Source organism: Lampetra planeri, chromosome 26 (genome assembly GCF_965212315.1).
Source record: "Lampetra planeri chromosome 26, kcLamPlan1.2.h2, whole genome shotgun sequence".
Taxonomy (NCBI): Eukaryota; Metazoa; Chordata; class Hyperoartia; order Petromyzontiformes; family Petromyzontidae; genus Lampetra; species Lampetra planeri.
Genome location: NC_136132.1, coordinates 12,783,488 through 12,800,131, shown reverse-complemented (window position 1 = coordinate 12,800,131; position 16,644 = coordinate 12,783,488). Strand labels below are relative to the sequence as shown.

At 49.6% G+C, this 16,644-nt stretch overlaps 1 protein-coding gene across 28 annotated transcripts in view; it reads right to left on the bottom strand.

Annotated features, from left to right (window-relative positions):
* The window catches only part of LOC144727773 (uncharacterized), a 140,569-nt gene extending 127,290 nt beyond the window's left edge, over positions 1–13,279 (bottom strand). For 20 of the 28 annotated variants that reach the window (XM_078606849.1, XM_078606857.1, XM_078606847.1 and 17 more), the window contains exons 1-3: positions 12,466–13,279; positions 4,627–4,755; positions 4,190–4,266 (exon numbers count right to left, since the gene is read on the bottom strand). In XM_078606849.1, coding sequence (XP_078462975.1) covers positions 4,190–4,266; positions 4,627–4,755; positions 12,466–12,672 — 413 coding nt within the window. In that variant the 5' untranslated portion in view covers positions 12,673–13,279. The other 8 variants (XM_078606871.1, XM_078606867.1, XM_078606869.1 and 5 more) reach the window with 8 other exon arrangements.
* Positions 13,280–16,644: the final 3,365 nt, after the last annotated feature.

Here is a 16,644-nt window from a genome sequence, read left to right as displayed (position 1 = left end):
TCTTTTTAAAAGAAAAACTACATTTATAGACGAAAACATATATTTTTAAATATCCTTCATAACGAATCCTGAATGCAACCTTTGTCATGGTATTCACACAAAAGTCTTGTATCAAGCTTATGGATATTAGCATTTAGATTTCATGGCAATAAAATCGGAGATATGGCTTTCTGATCACACGTCCCTAAGCTGTCGGCGTCGCTCTCAACGGAAGAATCCCAGCAGGCACAATGCCCATCAGCGAGAGAGCACACACACCAGGGCTGCCGGGGACGTCTTCCATGTTTACCATTCCACACGGCGGCTGATCAAAGAGGCAGAGGATGGCGGTGGATAGGGAGAAAAAAAAACCCCCAGGGTTAATCTCAGGACCGTAAAATATTTGCCAAAATTTCTACGTGGATGTTAAAACCTCATTGGCAATGGAAGGCACGAAGGCACTCCGCCCTGGTAGGGGCAGCGCGAGCCGTGACGCACCCCCCCCCCCCCCAGGGTAGCACCCCACTTGGACTCGTGTATCACTGTTTAGGCCGCGTGCTGCGCCGCTGCCAACTCCGCTCCATTCCGTGTGAGTTCACAGCTGCCCCCGAACGTTACGTGGGACCGACAAACAACGGCGAGATGCCACCCTGCCGAAAACTAAGCTTTGCAAATGAAAAAAAATGCGCCCGCGATATCAGACGCTCCACTCTGTATTTCGCCTGCGTATGCAGGAAGTGAGCGTGCTGCAGCAGCTGTCACGACACCACCGGTGGTAATGAATGGGGCTGTGTGTAGGGCCATGATAATGAGCCTGGCGGGTTTATGTCATGCTGCTGTCTGGCGTGTGTTGCTTAATTCCCGTTAAGATAAACATGCCGCTTAAACACACGAAAATGTTAAAATTAATATTGGAGCACTTTACATCAACAACAGTTGCATTAGACATTCAGACTGTGTGTTTAGCATCGGTAATTATTCCTAGTAATGGGGGAAGCGGCAACGTGGTGGTTAGCGTGCGGCATCATAAACCCGATGACCCGAGTTCGATTCCCCGGCACGACTAACATCGGTGGCGGGTGACATCTAAACTTGTCCTGAGCACCTCCCATTTACCAACCCACAACGACCGCATCATGGTGAAGTATGGTAAAAAAAATCCCGATGGCAACACAGGGGAAGCCTTCATCCGGCAGTGGATTTAACAAAAACTGTAAATTATTATTTTAAACATTGTCCAATTATATGAGCAGGTTTGTTGTACAAGGTGTGACTACCCACCCACTCATTACACAGGCTGCCTTGCAAACTTTATCAGTCAGCTTACAGACTCTTTCACCAAGGCCGGTTCTGCTACAGTCAGAGTTCTACACTGTGTAAGTCGAAATCACGGGCTAATTCATGGTGTGGGTTGCCCCAGTATATTCGTTATCTTAACATAATCCTGTTATTTCCATGAAGACCTATTTTAGTTCATATATGAATGGCTTGTAATGCTTTCTGTATGTAATGTAAAAAAGCAAGACTAAATCCAGTTAAAGTCGCAAAAGCCAATGCTTGAAAAGCACAATGCAAGTGATGCATAAGGAATTCATAAAAGATTCATAAAAGAGGTTTATAAATGCGTCGTTAAACCTGCCATCACCCAACACAGCTAATTCATAAGGTTTGTCACGTAAACAAAAACATGCCAATTAGTGACGAGTTCAGCACACCGGTGTGTTAGAGAGTAAACCCACATTTACAATTTACAAAGGAGAAATTGTGCAGCACTGTACCAAACTGGGACTGCGTTGGTGCACAGTGTCCCTGCGCTGCGACGAAGGTCACCCGCACGTGGGCAATGCTTTGCACGCAGTCGTTAATTGTTGAGCTGTAAGGGTGCCATTTTAATTTATTTCCAATATTTATGTACCCCCCACCGCCAGAAAACCCGCATTACACCGTGGGAGACGCTAATCTGTGGGCATCTCCGTATAGGTGGCTGTCTTTAACCGTGCAAGGTTATTCACAAATCTCTTCCGTCAATTACTTTTTGTTTTAGATCACACGAGTCAATATGGTTGCCTCCTTCTAACGTCCACGTGTACATTCTTGCAAGCAGAGACACGAGTAACTCAGCAGGCTGGGTAAATCCACCGTTGTTCATTGTTTTCCTGGGCAGCAATGGGAGGGGGGGGGTTTAATGAGTGCAGTTGCTCTTGGGTCCCCTTGTTGTATCAACGTTCACAGTTCATTGGTGAAAGAAAGGGTGAGCGTGGTGCGCGTTGATTTAACTGAAACGGATTCATTATTAAATTCTCACGCAGTGTTCCATGTGCCCGCTTGTCTGCGCAGGGGCTTACCCTGGATATATTGCATAGAAAAATGTAAAACACCCGTTAGGCGTGTAGCAGATCGTCGATTCAAGTGCGGGGTTTACCGGGTTGGGTTGCACATTGAGCACGTCTTCTCACTCACCACTGTGAGTACTTGCAAACAATTTAATTAAATATACTTCCGAAGCTATAGCCAAATGCGTGCACTAATCAATTACCGTTTATGCATATTAAATGCAATTGCTCCCTTTAAAATAACGAACAATATGAGACAGACCAAACTACCGGTACATTGGATAATACTAAGACCAAAGAGAATCCATAATTCAATCAAAACGCGACCCTAAATCGTGACAATTCCTGAAGCTACTGCAGAGGAAGAATCGTTACTGGGCTACCAATTATAATGTCATTGGATGGTTAATGGCAGCAGGAGCAGCTCAATACGCGCAATAACGCTAAACGATGCACAACTCGACCCTTTCTTTTATTCTATTGGACATTCGTCCATGTTGTGAGTAAATATTTGCCCACACCTGTGGATGCTTTGGGCTCCCTGACGCAGACGGTTGGTGCATGTCGCGTTTCAGGCTTCAGCGATGGAGAATATGGTACGTCCACAAATGTGCGCGACATATGCTCGCTAAGACTACTTTTTCGTCCTTCTGTATTTGGTGGGGCGAGCCAGGAGATAAGATAGACCAGGCCTGCGGGGGCATCGGTCATCTGCGCTAGCATTTTGGCAATGGGACATTGTTGAATTTGGTCGCGAGAACCGACCTTTAAACGTGGTGTACGAGCGTTTAACAATGTAATTAGTTTAGTTGTGTTGCGTGCTGGAGGGTCTCACAACACAAATTTGGTTAGATCATTACGTAGCCTCCAAAAATCTATTATAAATCAGGCTGGCCCAATGTCCAATCCTATGGGAAGTCCACCTCAAACCCAGCAACAGGCACCTATCACATCCCCAGTCTTGAAATCAATGTAACAGACAACCATTCTTTAGCCTGCCCAACCTCGACAACTCCATTATTCTGAACAAGACTGGGACTTGTATGAATGTCCTTCCATTGTAAGCCTACACTGAGCTAGCTGTGCAATGATGGTATTTATAAAGTTACATCGAGGTGTTGCACAGTCCACCTTAAACCGCTCCAAGACGTTGCACGGTGCCGGTGTTATTGTGATTGTCTCGTGTGTGTGTGCATATGTTCTGCTCCCGCACACGAATACACATGCGCGGGAAGTGCTGTTATTTACATTGTAAAGCACCCTGAAGAGGATTTCTTCAGGTTGTTGTAATATTATCATTGTTGCCACACTTTCCTCAACCCCCCAAATTCCTGCATGGAATGAATGTTCATTTATTTACTTGAGACACATAGAGGCATGCAGACACACACAAAGATCCCCCGTAGAGCCTTTTCAGACTGTTGGGGCAAGTGCTGTAAGCGAGCACCTATGAAGGCCGGTACGGCACATGAGGGGGTGGGTGGCCAGCACCACGCCCGAGCGCCTTTGTCTTCCGAGTAGCGATGCTTACACACCGCACCAGGTACTCATTTGAGGCTTTTTCGACCTAGAAGAGGCCCATAACTGGTTTAGATAATCGTCACTGGTGTTGGCCATGAGCGGGAATTGAACTCGGGTTGCCAGGTTCGTAGCGCAGCGCGCTAACTGCTACACTACCGACACGCACAGAGACACAAGACACACACATTAATAAACTCACATGGAGACACAGTGATACACAGATACCGTGACACTCCAATAAACGCAAATAAACTCACGCAGTTAGTAGCGCCACTTCATTTCCTTGTTCTCAATAAAATGAATATAAACAAATGATCGTGAATTATCTTAGCGACCACACCTTCCCAGCCACCCACCTGGGCCCACCGTGAGGTTTTGGTTCGGTGTGCCACAAAGGTCGAGCGAGCCGGTCGAGCGAGCCCAAGGGTGAGTGCTGTGGAGTGAAACGGGTTGAGAAGCACTGCGCTGGGGGACTGCACTTTACTATCGACTTTGTGACTGAGATTATATTCGTCACATGACAATCAGTGTTGAATTTAATAATTATCTCTCCGTGTCAAATTTTGCCAAATTAAGTGCTGAACTAAATTTCGTGTCCTGAGAACCTGGTTTAATCACAAGTAGCTGTAACCTGCCGCCAACCCAGGATTTCAAGTGTTGGCTCAGCACCCGGACCTCCAAGCCTCCTGGCATGGGTTTGCGTAGAGCGCCACGGTTCTGCGGTCTGCACGAACCGTAGTCCGCACGCGACGTGCTAGCCTGATGGTGCTGCCCCCCTCCCTCCCCGCCTCACCACGATATTCTTCATCATGTCAGCAATGCGCTGGTCGGCCTCCGCCTGCAGGCTGCCCACGATCTGCAGGAGCAGCTCATTCTGCTCCGTCAGGTCCCTCACGTAGGCCTCAATCAACTCCACCTTCATCTGCACACACGAAGAGATGTACGCCGATTTGAAAACCAGCATCACAACCATCGTATTATGGCAAGTGCGGAGGGCATAGCGGTTGAGCTTCTGCGCCAAACTCTTGATGTTTTGGGTCGCGTTGCGTGTAGTTCGACAGGCGAAGTCCGATGCTTCGATTCACGTGCGGCAGCTCCTGAAGAGGCTCCCACAGCACGTGGAGCGAAACGTCGGACATCGTTCCTAACAGTGCGGTACAACCTGCACCTGAATTTTGTACTGTCCAAATCACTCAGAATGCGCTCGATATCATCAGATCTCAGAAGTTAAGCAGGGTTGAGGCCGGTTAGTGCTTAGATGAGTGACCACCATGCGCAGCAGGTTATAAGCTCCTGTTGGGCTGCATGCTGGGCAGCAGAGGGCAATGCATGAAAATCAACTGTTGTACTCTACTTTTACGTTCCCGGCTTCTCACCTTCACCAATCCACGACTGTTAAAATGTCATATTGGCTCGTGAATATAAATTGGGGCCACACCAGCCTTGTAATGAACAGTGAGATGTGTTCACAAATTACACAATAGTAATCAACATTTCAAGATCATCCGAATAATATACACATCTTATGGGGTATATTTTTTTAAGTAATTGTGTAGTGATGGGAAAAGATTATTTACGGCATAAATCAACGACTTTCCATGAACACAAAACTGAACGAACCTTCACCATCCCAGTATGGATGAGAAAGTCAGTTGGTTCGAGTATTTTACGAGCATTTCTCTCACGTTACAAAGGAAAATCAATTATTTTGATCAGAAATCAGGTTTTGTACCTTGGTACTAATTTGTTTTGCTAGTCTATGTCATTGTCCGCTGGTTGCTAGTTAGTCTTAACCATCAGATATTTATATTCGTGCCGTTTGATGTGCCGCAATCGGCAATGTAGCCATCGCAAGCGTGAACTAAACAGGTTTTTATTTTACAATAAAACGTGATCGAAAGGTAACATGACAAACTGAGCAGGAACAGCAAAAGGATGTTTACAGCTTCATTCTTGTAACAGAGGCTCTAAGGCATTTAAAAAACGGTAAAGATTGTTTAACTTTTACCTAGGATGGCTAAAACTCTGCAAGTCCAACTCGCACCACCGAGGTGCAGAAGACAGTGGGCAGTGGGAGGTGAGGTGGGAGGAGTGATCACTCAGTGCCAGCAGCTCAGAGCTCCCCCTGCATCGTCACGTGCTGGAGAGCTGAGACGAAGCAACCAGAATCATGTCAGCATTGACGAGAAACAAAAACAGTCCTAATCGGTTGACACACTGTGCCAAGTAAAAATGCCACTTCGTGATGACACTAATGATTGCTCACATCTTTCAAGTGTCTGAAACGTACGTCAGAAATTGTGGAACTGCCTTACAGCAAGAGACGATTAGAGTGATCATTAGTAAGGACGATAGTCTGAAGGATGACAAAATTATGACAGCTTTCTCAAATGGGTCTTCTGGTTGTGTACCGCGTGTTTTATTTGTGGCGCGTGTTGTTCAGCATGATGTCCGACGTTTCTCTCCACATGCTGGGAGCTTCTTCAGTTTGCTCATCGTGCAGAACCTGACAAGCCAACGGAGAGATATCCAGCAGCACAACCAGGACAACCTGCGCAGTTGTACGGACCGACGGTGACCACCTCCTTTGCTGTGGTCAAAACGTCTCATCGAGTGCCGGCGTGTCCCGGATTCATTGTCGGGAGTGACCGCATTTATATTTTCCAACCACCTTATTGGTATTCGTCACATATTAAGTGGCAAAAAATAACTTCCGTGGCTTTGATGAAAACACATTCGCTCACACGGCGGCTTAATCAGCAACCATGGAATATTGTATTTCTGCTTCATATTTTCTCGAGCGCCTAGGAGTGTTTGTTGTTTCCTGTGCAAAGGCTGAGTAAGCCTGCAGGTAAATCACAGGGAATGTCAATAACACATAAACAGGTGCTGCTTACAGCCAGATATGCTGAAGGGGGCACCAGCTAAAGTGCAATAAGTTTAAATTGTGCGGAGTTTGTGGACGCTAAAAGATATTCTCACAAGCGAGCGAGACGAGTAAATCCAGGCGTGTTGGGAAGGTGGATAACTGCTAGGATTGTAGAGCGGAGCACAAAGCAGTGACCCCGTGCCCGCCCGCAGGCAGGCGGTGGCGAGGTGGTGTGGGGGACCTCGCTTGCTCCACGGGAGGAGGGTCGTGGTTCGACCCCCACGCCTGGTGTGTAGGCCTCGGCAAGGTAAGGTAATTTACCCTTTTTACCGGGTAAAAGTAAAAATGTCGACATGCCAAGGTAAAGGGGAGGGTAAAGGTAGCTCGGAAGAATTACCCGGTAGGGTAAAGGTAGCGTGAAGTATTACCCGGTAAATACGGTACCTTGTTTACCGCTAAAAGCTCCGTGGCGCAGTCCGTGGCCTCCATTTAATAAGTAATATTTCATTTTAAAAACTTTTTTAAAAACACGCTTTAATGAAATGTACTAGTAATGGCAGAACTCCACGAAGTGGCCCCGAAGCTTGCCATAACGTCAGGGACCGTGATTTACAGCCAACGTCAGTTGAGCGTGGACAATTAGACCCAAGCCAAAACAAAACATATAAAAGAGAATGTTAAGAAATAAATATTTGTTTAATGATAGAATATAGTATTGTCATCAGTATGATATAAGTATACGAAGTTTGCAGTCGATACCACATTAGGAAGTGAGTAAAAATTGAGTTACAAGATTTGAGGATACGACAAGTGAGTTAAAAGAAAGCGTGTAAAATTGGAATCATCTAGAGTATTTTATATTAATATAAAGCGCTCTACCTAGCATTTACCGTTATAAACCTTGTTCATGTGTAGTTCCCTAGTAATTACCCTGTAATCGGGTAATTTGTTTGGGGTAAGGGTAAAAGGTAAGCTCGTTGCTTTTTACCTTTTACCTTACCTGCGGAAGGGTAAAAGGTAGGGTAGAGTGACTGTATTGTGGTAAGGTAAAAGGTAGGGTAAAGGTAGACTCGTTGTTTTTACCTTTTAACTTTTACCTTACCTTGCCGAGGCCTACTGGTGTGTGACATTTGTGGAGTTTGCGCGTTCTCCCCGTAGGTGGCGGGACTTTTTCTCGGGGTCGTCCCGGTTTTTTTGCCCTCCATATTTAGAATAGAAATGCCTTCAGAGTATTCGCCTGGTATAAAATGATGTCCACGCGACGATGAGCCACTTCGTTGAGGCTATCATTTGCATACCCGGTCAATCCCTTACCAGTGCCTACCTTATTACAGACCAATTCAAACATTAACGGTCACCCCGTGCCCTTAAAGATCTCAACGTTCATCCTACAAAGTACCATCACAAGGGAGAAACACAAATAGACACGTTTTGCCTAATTCCCCTGTACAAGAATACGGGCAAAACGTATGGGTTGACAGGTATGCAATGGTGAGAGCTCCGTAGGCCTTACCTGGTCAAATAAAAGTTTAAACAGTTGAGTTTTACTTATTGAGGTAGGTTTCGAGTCGAGGCGATACTAAGATGAACGGCACCGCGTCAGAAAGTAGTGCATGGCCCGCGAGTGTTCTCGATGCCGCGGATGGATACCTCGTCGCCATCTTCCCACCCCCGCACTCGTGCTGGTCTCACTCCGCGCGTCACCCATGCACATAGTCCGCGCTGTTGTGTTGACTGCCAAGTGGCTGATAAACAGAGGTGTGGACTCGAGTCATGTGACTTGGACTCGAGTCAGACTCGAGTCATGAATTTGATGACTTGCGACTCGACTTGGACTTGCATAACAATGACTTTGTCCCACCTATGAGATGTGGACTCGAGTCATGTGACTTGGACTCGAGTCAGACTCGAGTCATGAATTTGATGACTTGCGACTCGACTTGGACTTGCATAACAATGACTTTGTCCCACCTCTGCTGATAAATATAATTAATGGTGGTGGTTCGTGCCCAGTGCACTTAACGCAAATTTTAATCATGGCCCCAAAGCATAAGTTGTCCCAATTTTTATTTACCACGTATGTTATGTATGTTGTGTGTGATTACAATGGGGGGAACTCGTGTAGGATTAAACAAACAGGGATGGGGCGATCATTTCAGACCCCGGCATCGCAGCAGAACAGCGGTTTTTTGCCCCCCACACACCACGGCGTTTTCCAGCAAAGTAAATCCCCCCGCGTTCGGCGAGGCATTAATGCCACTACCGGTACCCGCTCCCCCCCCGTGCAGTATTTGTGCACAGTGGTGGTGTCACGGTACACGTGTCCGTCTAGAAGATGTTCACACCTGTGACCACCTTTACGCACAGTGTCCTTGATTCTGAGTCGCAGTGAAGCGGCGTCCCCGTGCCGTCGACGCTGCCCCGCTCGTCACTTCTCGACTACGTTTGCGCGGCGGCGGTCGTTTTCCGAACACGTTCACCGTAGGTGGCACCGGGGGCAATGCCCCCCCCCCAAACTGGGCACTTTTATTTATTTATTTTCAGTAGTTTACCATTAAAATTATAAATTAATTAAACAAAGTAAACCCTTGCCCCCCCTCCCCCCAAAATATAGAAGTCAAACTCCCCCTATGCTTACTCTTTGGTTCTTTCGATGTCTGTAAACATGTCACACTATTTGTGTGCGTGGGGGGCCTGGAGGGAAAAAGCTGACGCTATTGAGCGCGGTCAAAATGACAGAATATTGGGGGGGGGGGCACGTTCAGAAGAGCCACGTTGTTGTCCAGGGCACAACGAACGTGTTCTCAAATATTCTCAGAGCACGTTCGTTTGCATGTTTTGCCACAAAGTATGTGTGGTGAATGCAGACTCGATGCCTTGGTGTTTGAACATCTTAATCAAAAGGCGTACAGCCTTTTGGCGTATTCTGGTCTAACACCGTTTGAGACTAGGCTCGAAAGAAAGCTGTCTCTGGTGTGGACCTATCAGTTTCAAAGACAATGCCATATATTATCACTGTATGTTTTTTGTTTGCATTCTGACCACAAGTATAAGTGGTTCATGCAGACATGATTCATTGTAAAAGGTTTCAGTTTGGTGTTTTAACATCTTAACACCTGTTTTGTTGCCAGAGAAAAGGGGAAAACCCCACTCTCACCTGGTTTTTTGCCATAAAGGGTAAAACCAGTCCCGGATTATCCTAGTAGCAAAAGTAGCTACACATGCTACGGGCCCCGCACTTTCAAGGGCCCCGCGCTAAATGCTTTGAAGCTATCAATTAAAGTTCAGTGATTCTGCACTTACATAACTTTTATGAACGACTGGGTGTTCAAGGCTAGCGATTTGTCGTATTATCTGGCTGTATAGCTAATGAAAAAATACAATTACTTTACTATGCAAGTAAAAACATAATGTTTTTAATATTTGTGTTTTTTTTTATATTTAAGGCCCCTTTATGACATATGCTAAAGGACCCGCACTAGCTTAATCCGGCACTGGGTAAAACCTATTCCTATTTTGCATCACTTACGATAAAGAACTTACATAACCACCGCAATCACACGTGAATTGGGTCACCGCGCTGCTCCCCTCTCCGGCAGGGCCCTACAGCACGTGGCCCGCTCCATTTCTCGGGCCCCCCAGCACGGGCCGTGTGACATCCCCGCCACCACACACAACACGTGTTGGGCGCATCAACGCCGGGCTCAATCTCTCGCTTCATAGGCGGCGTTCCCAGCCAGCGGGCAGGTGGAGCCCGACTTCAACACGGCAACCACATCTCCTGCTGCTGCTGCCACTCCTACGCCAGCTGATGAGACAGCTGGTGTCATAGGCACTTGTTATCCCCCCCTACGATTGTACCTCCAATCAGACAGCTGCTTACATAGGCACCTGACAGAAACCTCCTGTCCAGCTATCTGGACAGCTTTTGTGTCTTGACAGACACTTGACAACCACTCCTAGGCCAGCTGACGCCGTTGTCACAGGAACTTGTTATCCCCCTAATATTGTAGAGTACCTCCAATGAGACAGCTGTTTACATAGGCACCTGACTGGACCCTCCTGTCCACCTGACTGGACTGATATTCCTCCTGACAGGCACTCGACGGACTCCACTCACCAGCTGATCCGGCGACTGTTACAGACACCTGACATCCGTCATCCAGAACTGTGGAGGCTAGGGTTGGTGGATCACACAGATGTTGTGATACTTCCTCGTGGGCGTCGAGGTGCCACACTACCCTGGCTGGCCAGGACAAGGCAGTACCGCGAGTGGACTAATCGCCATCTGTTTCCATCTGTATAGCATGTTGCCCCTTCGTGCACGTCAGTTTTATCCGGGTGCTCTGGAGTTGTGTATAATAAACACAAATCATCAACGGGCTGAAAACATCTTTCAGTGAAAACCCAATGTAGGAAGAAGGACCGTCCTGAAAAATAGTCCTCGAACTCAGTGTCGCTCTCCTGGATAAATAAAACATTAAATTGTTCTTTGTATCCCCTCCACTTGCACAGCCAATCTGACAGCTGTTTACGTGACAGCCCTTCACGTCCAACCGAGTGAACAGCTATTTCCACCTTAACCGACTGGCATCTCCCCATCAACTTATCGGACAGCCGTTGTGCCTGAGAGGCCCGTGATAGACAACCGTTCCCAATGAAAAATATTCTACCAGTAAGATGCTAGTTTGGCTCCGGCCCACCAGCTGATGGGACAGCTGTTGTTGCTGCATGGTTCCCGAGATCAGCGTGGTAACAGCGTGGTTAAACTTGGATTCACGCCAGAGGTCGCAAACGGGTTTTGATTCCTTACCTGTACCCGGCCGCACCAGGGTCGCAAACGGGTACCCGTACCCGGCCGTACCCTACCCGTACCCGTACGGGTAGGGTATGGGTATCGGGTTACTGATTGCGACCTCTGGGATGAAGCCATCTTGCAGGCGCGGGTGGGTTGATTCTAGGAACTTAAATTGTGAGAAGAGACAAGACGTTGGGAAATGAGTGACAAACGGTTACTAACCAGTGACTCACGGCCTACCCGTACCCGGCCGCACCAGGGTCGCAAACGGGTACCCGTACCCGGCCGGGTACGGGTAGCCGGGTATCGGGTAGGGTACGGGTATCGGGTACCCGGTTGCGACCTCTGATTCACGCATGGGCGTGTATGCATCTGCACGTGTCTGTATGTATGCGTGTTTACGTGCGTCTGTGTGTGGCGCAGCAAGCTAGCTAATAAACTAATGCCCTACGAACCCGGAGCATCTAAGTTCGATTCCCGGCCAATGCTAGCATCAGTCTCGAAGGCTACCCGGGGGATCGTTATCTTTGTACGCGTGCCCTGCCTGTGTACACGCCTGTATGCACATCGGTGGTTGTGTCGCGACCCGAGTTCAATTCACGTTCACGACCAACATCGATGGTTATCTGAACAGGTACCGGGCCTCCCCGAGGTCGACAAAGCCTCGAATGAGTGCCAGGTGTGGTGTGTAAACATCGCCACTGGGGAGACAAAGGCGGTCGGGCGTGGTGTTGGCCACCCACCCCCTCGTGTGCCGTGCCGGTATTCACAAGTGCTACTCGCTAACAGTATAAGGCTATGCGGGGGATCGTTGTCTTTGTATGCATATGTGTAGCTCTGAGTTTATGTGTGCGTGTGTGATTGTATGTGCCTGCATGTCTGTGTGACGGCATGTGTGTTACAAGCAATCACCCTGCGCTCAGTAAGTTAGACCCCGCGGGCACGGGTCAGTTTCCAACACGCACCCTCCGAGTGTGCGCCCTGCCGCCACCGCCATCCCCCAGGTCCAGGCGGCGCGGCCTCTCTCCCCCGCACAGCCTCTGCAGGTGTCCGAGGAGCGACGAGCTGGCTGATGAAGACGAAGTGATGGTGGCTGGGGCTGAGTTCGCTCCCGCCGCCGCCACGACATCTCTCCCTGCCCGCAGCATCCAACGGCCAGAGAGTCGCTCCATCCTCCATTGTAAAGCAGGCGGAGCAAGGTGGGAGGGGGGCAGTCAGAAGATACGGCGGAGCAGGAGACAGCGAGTTTAGCAAGGGGCAGCTGAAGAAATGTGGTGGCTGGAGATGACAGCTAATGGAGATGGGGAGTTACTGGGAAAACGAGAAGACAGCTGAGCAGAGTAGGGGGGAGCTGGAGAGCTGAGCGAGCAGGGAGCGCAGGGGGGAGGGGGGACAGCTGGAGCTATTATGTTGAGAGGAGGGAAGAGGGGGAGGTTAAGTTACTGAGTCACTTGGGAGCGAAATCAGTGGTGCTGGACATCACCGGGTGGAGCAGGGAGCGCCACGAGCTGGAGGGAGCGGAAGATGTGCGGAGAAGAGAGGCGCGGGATGGAGCCGCGCAGAAGTTGTGCCGGAGGGGTTCCAGGATTGAGCGACCGGACCCTCCTGGACTCGCGTCGTGCCGGGCACTAGCGGGTCCCGCCCTCGCTCCGCGGTCACCGATCGTGCGTGCTGCACCACCACGAGCACTGTATCCCCACCATCTCATCACCATTATCTCCCCTGCTCCCCCTCTTCTCGGTCGAACTTTCCTTTCTCACTCACTCGGCACCAAGCCGGACGCCGCGCTCTCATTGGCTGCCGGCCGCGTCACGTGACGCAGGCGGTTGGGATCGATCGGGGCGTGACGTCACCGGGGACCCCTGCGGAGCCCCCCCCCATACCACCCTCCACCTATGCCCACTTCCCCGGCCCCCCATCATCCGCCGCAACTCCACCCACCTTGGCCCCTCCTCCCATGTCCCGCTATACCACCCTCCCCTATACCCCCTCACCAGTCCCCCAACTCCAACAGCCTCACCCCCACACCCCACATATCCACCCCGTACCCCCCTATACCCCCCTGCCCCCCAATCCCCTCCAGATCCCCCCTCGGAAGCTGATCTGGGTTGAGCCTGCATAGCGATTGAATGGCTGACCCCCGGGCATGCTGCGAGGCGAGGTGTTGGGCAACAGACGGGCTGTGTTTTATGCGCTGTTGAGCTCAAGACCTGGGCAGCTCCGGTTGAAATGAAGCCCTGGGATTGACTCTGTGGGAATGGTGGCGCGACGCTGTGCACGGCTGCACACACTCACGCACTTGATTGGGTTAGTTGGGTTACGTTTGGGTTGAGTGGAGTTGGGTAAGAGTGGATTAGTTGGTTTGGATAGAGTTGGGTGAGTTGAGTTGATTCAGTAGACTGAGTAAGGTAGAGGTGGTTTGGTAGGGTTATATGGGTTTGGTGGGTTGGGGTGATTGGGTAGGGTGAGTTGATTGGGTGAGATCAGTGCCAGGCTAGGTTGAGTGGGTTGACTGGGATAGCTTTACCAGGCTGGGTTGATTGGGAACGCCGTGCTGGTCCGGGTTGAGTGGGTTGACTGGGATATCCGTGCTGGGCCGGGTTGGTTCAACAGGGTTGGGTTTGTGAGGCCACCCGGGCCGGCGTGGCCGCGCCTGATAAGCCGGCGCGCCCGCGGGGGCCGCGCCGGGCGCGCGGGCTGCGATGTGATTACCGGGCGAGGCACGAGCGGCGGATGGCACGGCCGATAGGAGCGCACGTTTCACTTAATCAGCTCCCATTGAAAAACACGCGCGGCCGGGCCGACACAAATCAATGGCCACTGCCGTCTTGGCGGCGGCTCCTGGGGCCGTCTGCCTTATTTTTTTTTTACAAATGAATAGAAATTTGTTCCGGCGCTTGATTGGAAATTTGATATGGGGCGATGCGTCTAGAGTCCCGGGGCATCTTTTAAATGTGTACCGAATCAAGATGATAGAAATAATTAGTATGCGGCTAAAGGGCATCGCATTGAAATTCCGGTGTGTTCCGATTGCCTCGCTCAAATGCCGGCCCAGTCACCCACCACGCGTGACTCCTAAATTATTTATGACAGCGATGTAAATGTTTCCTTTGTGTTGCGCATTCGTCATATATTCCATCCATCATCTTCCGTGGCAAATCCACTGCTGGATGAATATCTCGCCATGCCATCATCACTGGCAATCGATCCTGCGATGTAATTGATAATCCGCCCGCATCATCGGCCAGCCATGGTCAATCCACTGCTGGATGAAGGCCTCCCCGAAGCCACCACCATCTCTCGCGATCCTGCGATGTAATAATTTACCTAGAGCAGCTGTACACGTAACTGAGTTATATCGCTCCATCTCCCCTGTACGCGTCCTCTCTGACGTGTCCCATTCCTTTGTGTTGAATATATAATTTAAATATATACGTGCAACGCATATTGACTGTCAGCACCACGACGGGAACGTCATATGCAAACATACACACGAGCGTGTGTGCAGATATAGGCTCTGAAAAATAAAATTACACAATTTCCAGAAATGTCGGTATTTTCTCCGAAATACATTTCGACAGTTTAAGAGACGTAGACGTTACACGCGAGTTCTATAGTGTGCTCTCTAGTCTACATCTGCGAAGGCAGACACAACCGTTTAACTCGGGATACATTGTGCAGTGCCTATAACCATGTAATTACATGTGGCACGCGGCATCCACACAGACTACAAAGGAGGAGTGATTTCCTGCTGCTCAAATGAGCATCGAGGCGGCGCTCACTCTCCGCCTCTCGACAACCCTGGGCCAGTCGTAGGACATTCTCCATTTCGATGGCGGTGGGCCCGGTCTCTGCAAAGAACAACCGCTGTTTGCGCTTTTCCGCAAAGTGTTTGCTAATTTTATCGACCCCTGAGAGATGACGGTGGGATGAGTCGACCATAACCAGGATTTGGCCTCGCGACATTCCAGTTTCCAGCCGCTCGCTCCAGGGCTACATGCGCGTGTAGATATAGAATACACACGGGTACAGGTACACGTTCACTATACGCATGCACGCAGTATTATAATACTTAAAATCAGTACCAAATACAGCCCTTTGGCAATCCTTTGCTGGATGAGGGCATCTATCCATGAGTATTATCGGTCATTTACAATAATATCCATGAGATATATTTGCTGGATAGTCCGTTGGGAAGGCACATCTCGTTTGCAAGGGTGTCTGATGGGGTCAAGCGACACGTAAGTCATGGGGGTTGTTTGACCATACTTCACCAAGCTAATCAGTACAGATACAATGGAAGCCTCTTTGATGCCCGGGTGCGGTCGAGGGATGGCTTCCTATTGGTCAACCATATTATGTATGATGATGTTCTGGTGATTGCTGCTCATACAGAGGAGGAGTTTGAGGCGCTGCTGCTCAACCTGAAGTGTGCCACGAAGAGTTGGGGTCATTACCATCAGCCCCATCAAAACTAAGCACCTGGCTGCGTATTTTGTGCCATCATACACTCCACCTCCTCAACTCCCCATTGGTAATGGAGCAGTTGTGGAGAGAGTGGAGAGTTTTCCATACCTGGGCAGAATGCTTATCACCAGCTCCGGTTTGACAGCAGAGGTCTCACTCCGAATCAGGCGGGCCGCATTATATTTTCATCGGCTGCGTAACGCTGTGTGAAAGCTACCTGGTCTGTCGCTCCACACGAAGCTTCGGGTCTTCTCAGCCACAGTCATCATGCCCTCCCTTCTCTACGCTTGTGAAACGTGGACCCCTCGAATGTAACATCTGCGCAGGTGAGAACATTCAGGCTAGCCTGCCTACGATCTATCCTGGGTGTAACCAGGCTGGATTGCGTGAGAAACTCACAAATCTTTGAACGATCTGGACACATTCCCATTAGTGGCTGGGTCATGTAACCCGCATGCCTAGCCACTGCATGCCCAAGCAGCTTCTGTTTGGCCGGGTAGAGGGGGCTAAACGGGCACGAAATTGGCTGGAGAAGAGATGGGGTGATGTGGTACAGGAGGATGTGGAGCTGAGTGGACTTGCCGAAGACTGGGACCAACGGTGTCAAGATCGACCTCTATGGAGGAGGCTCGTGAAGAACGCTGCTGGGCAGTTGGAGGCAGTCGCCCTCCAACAAC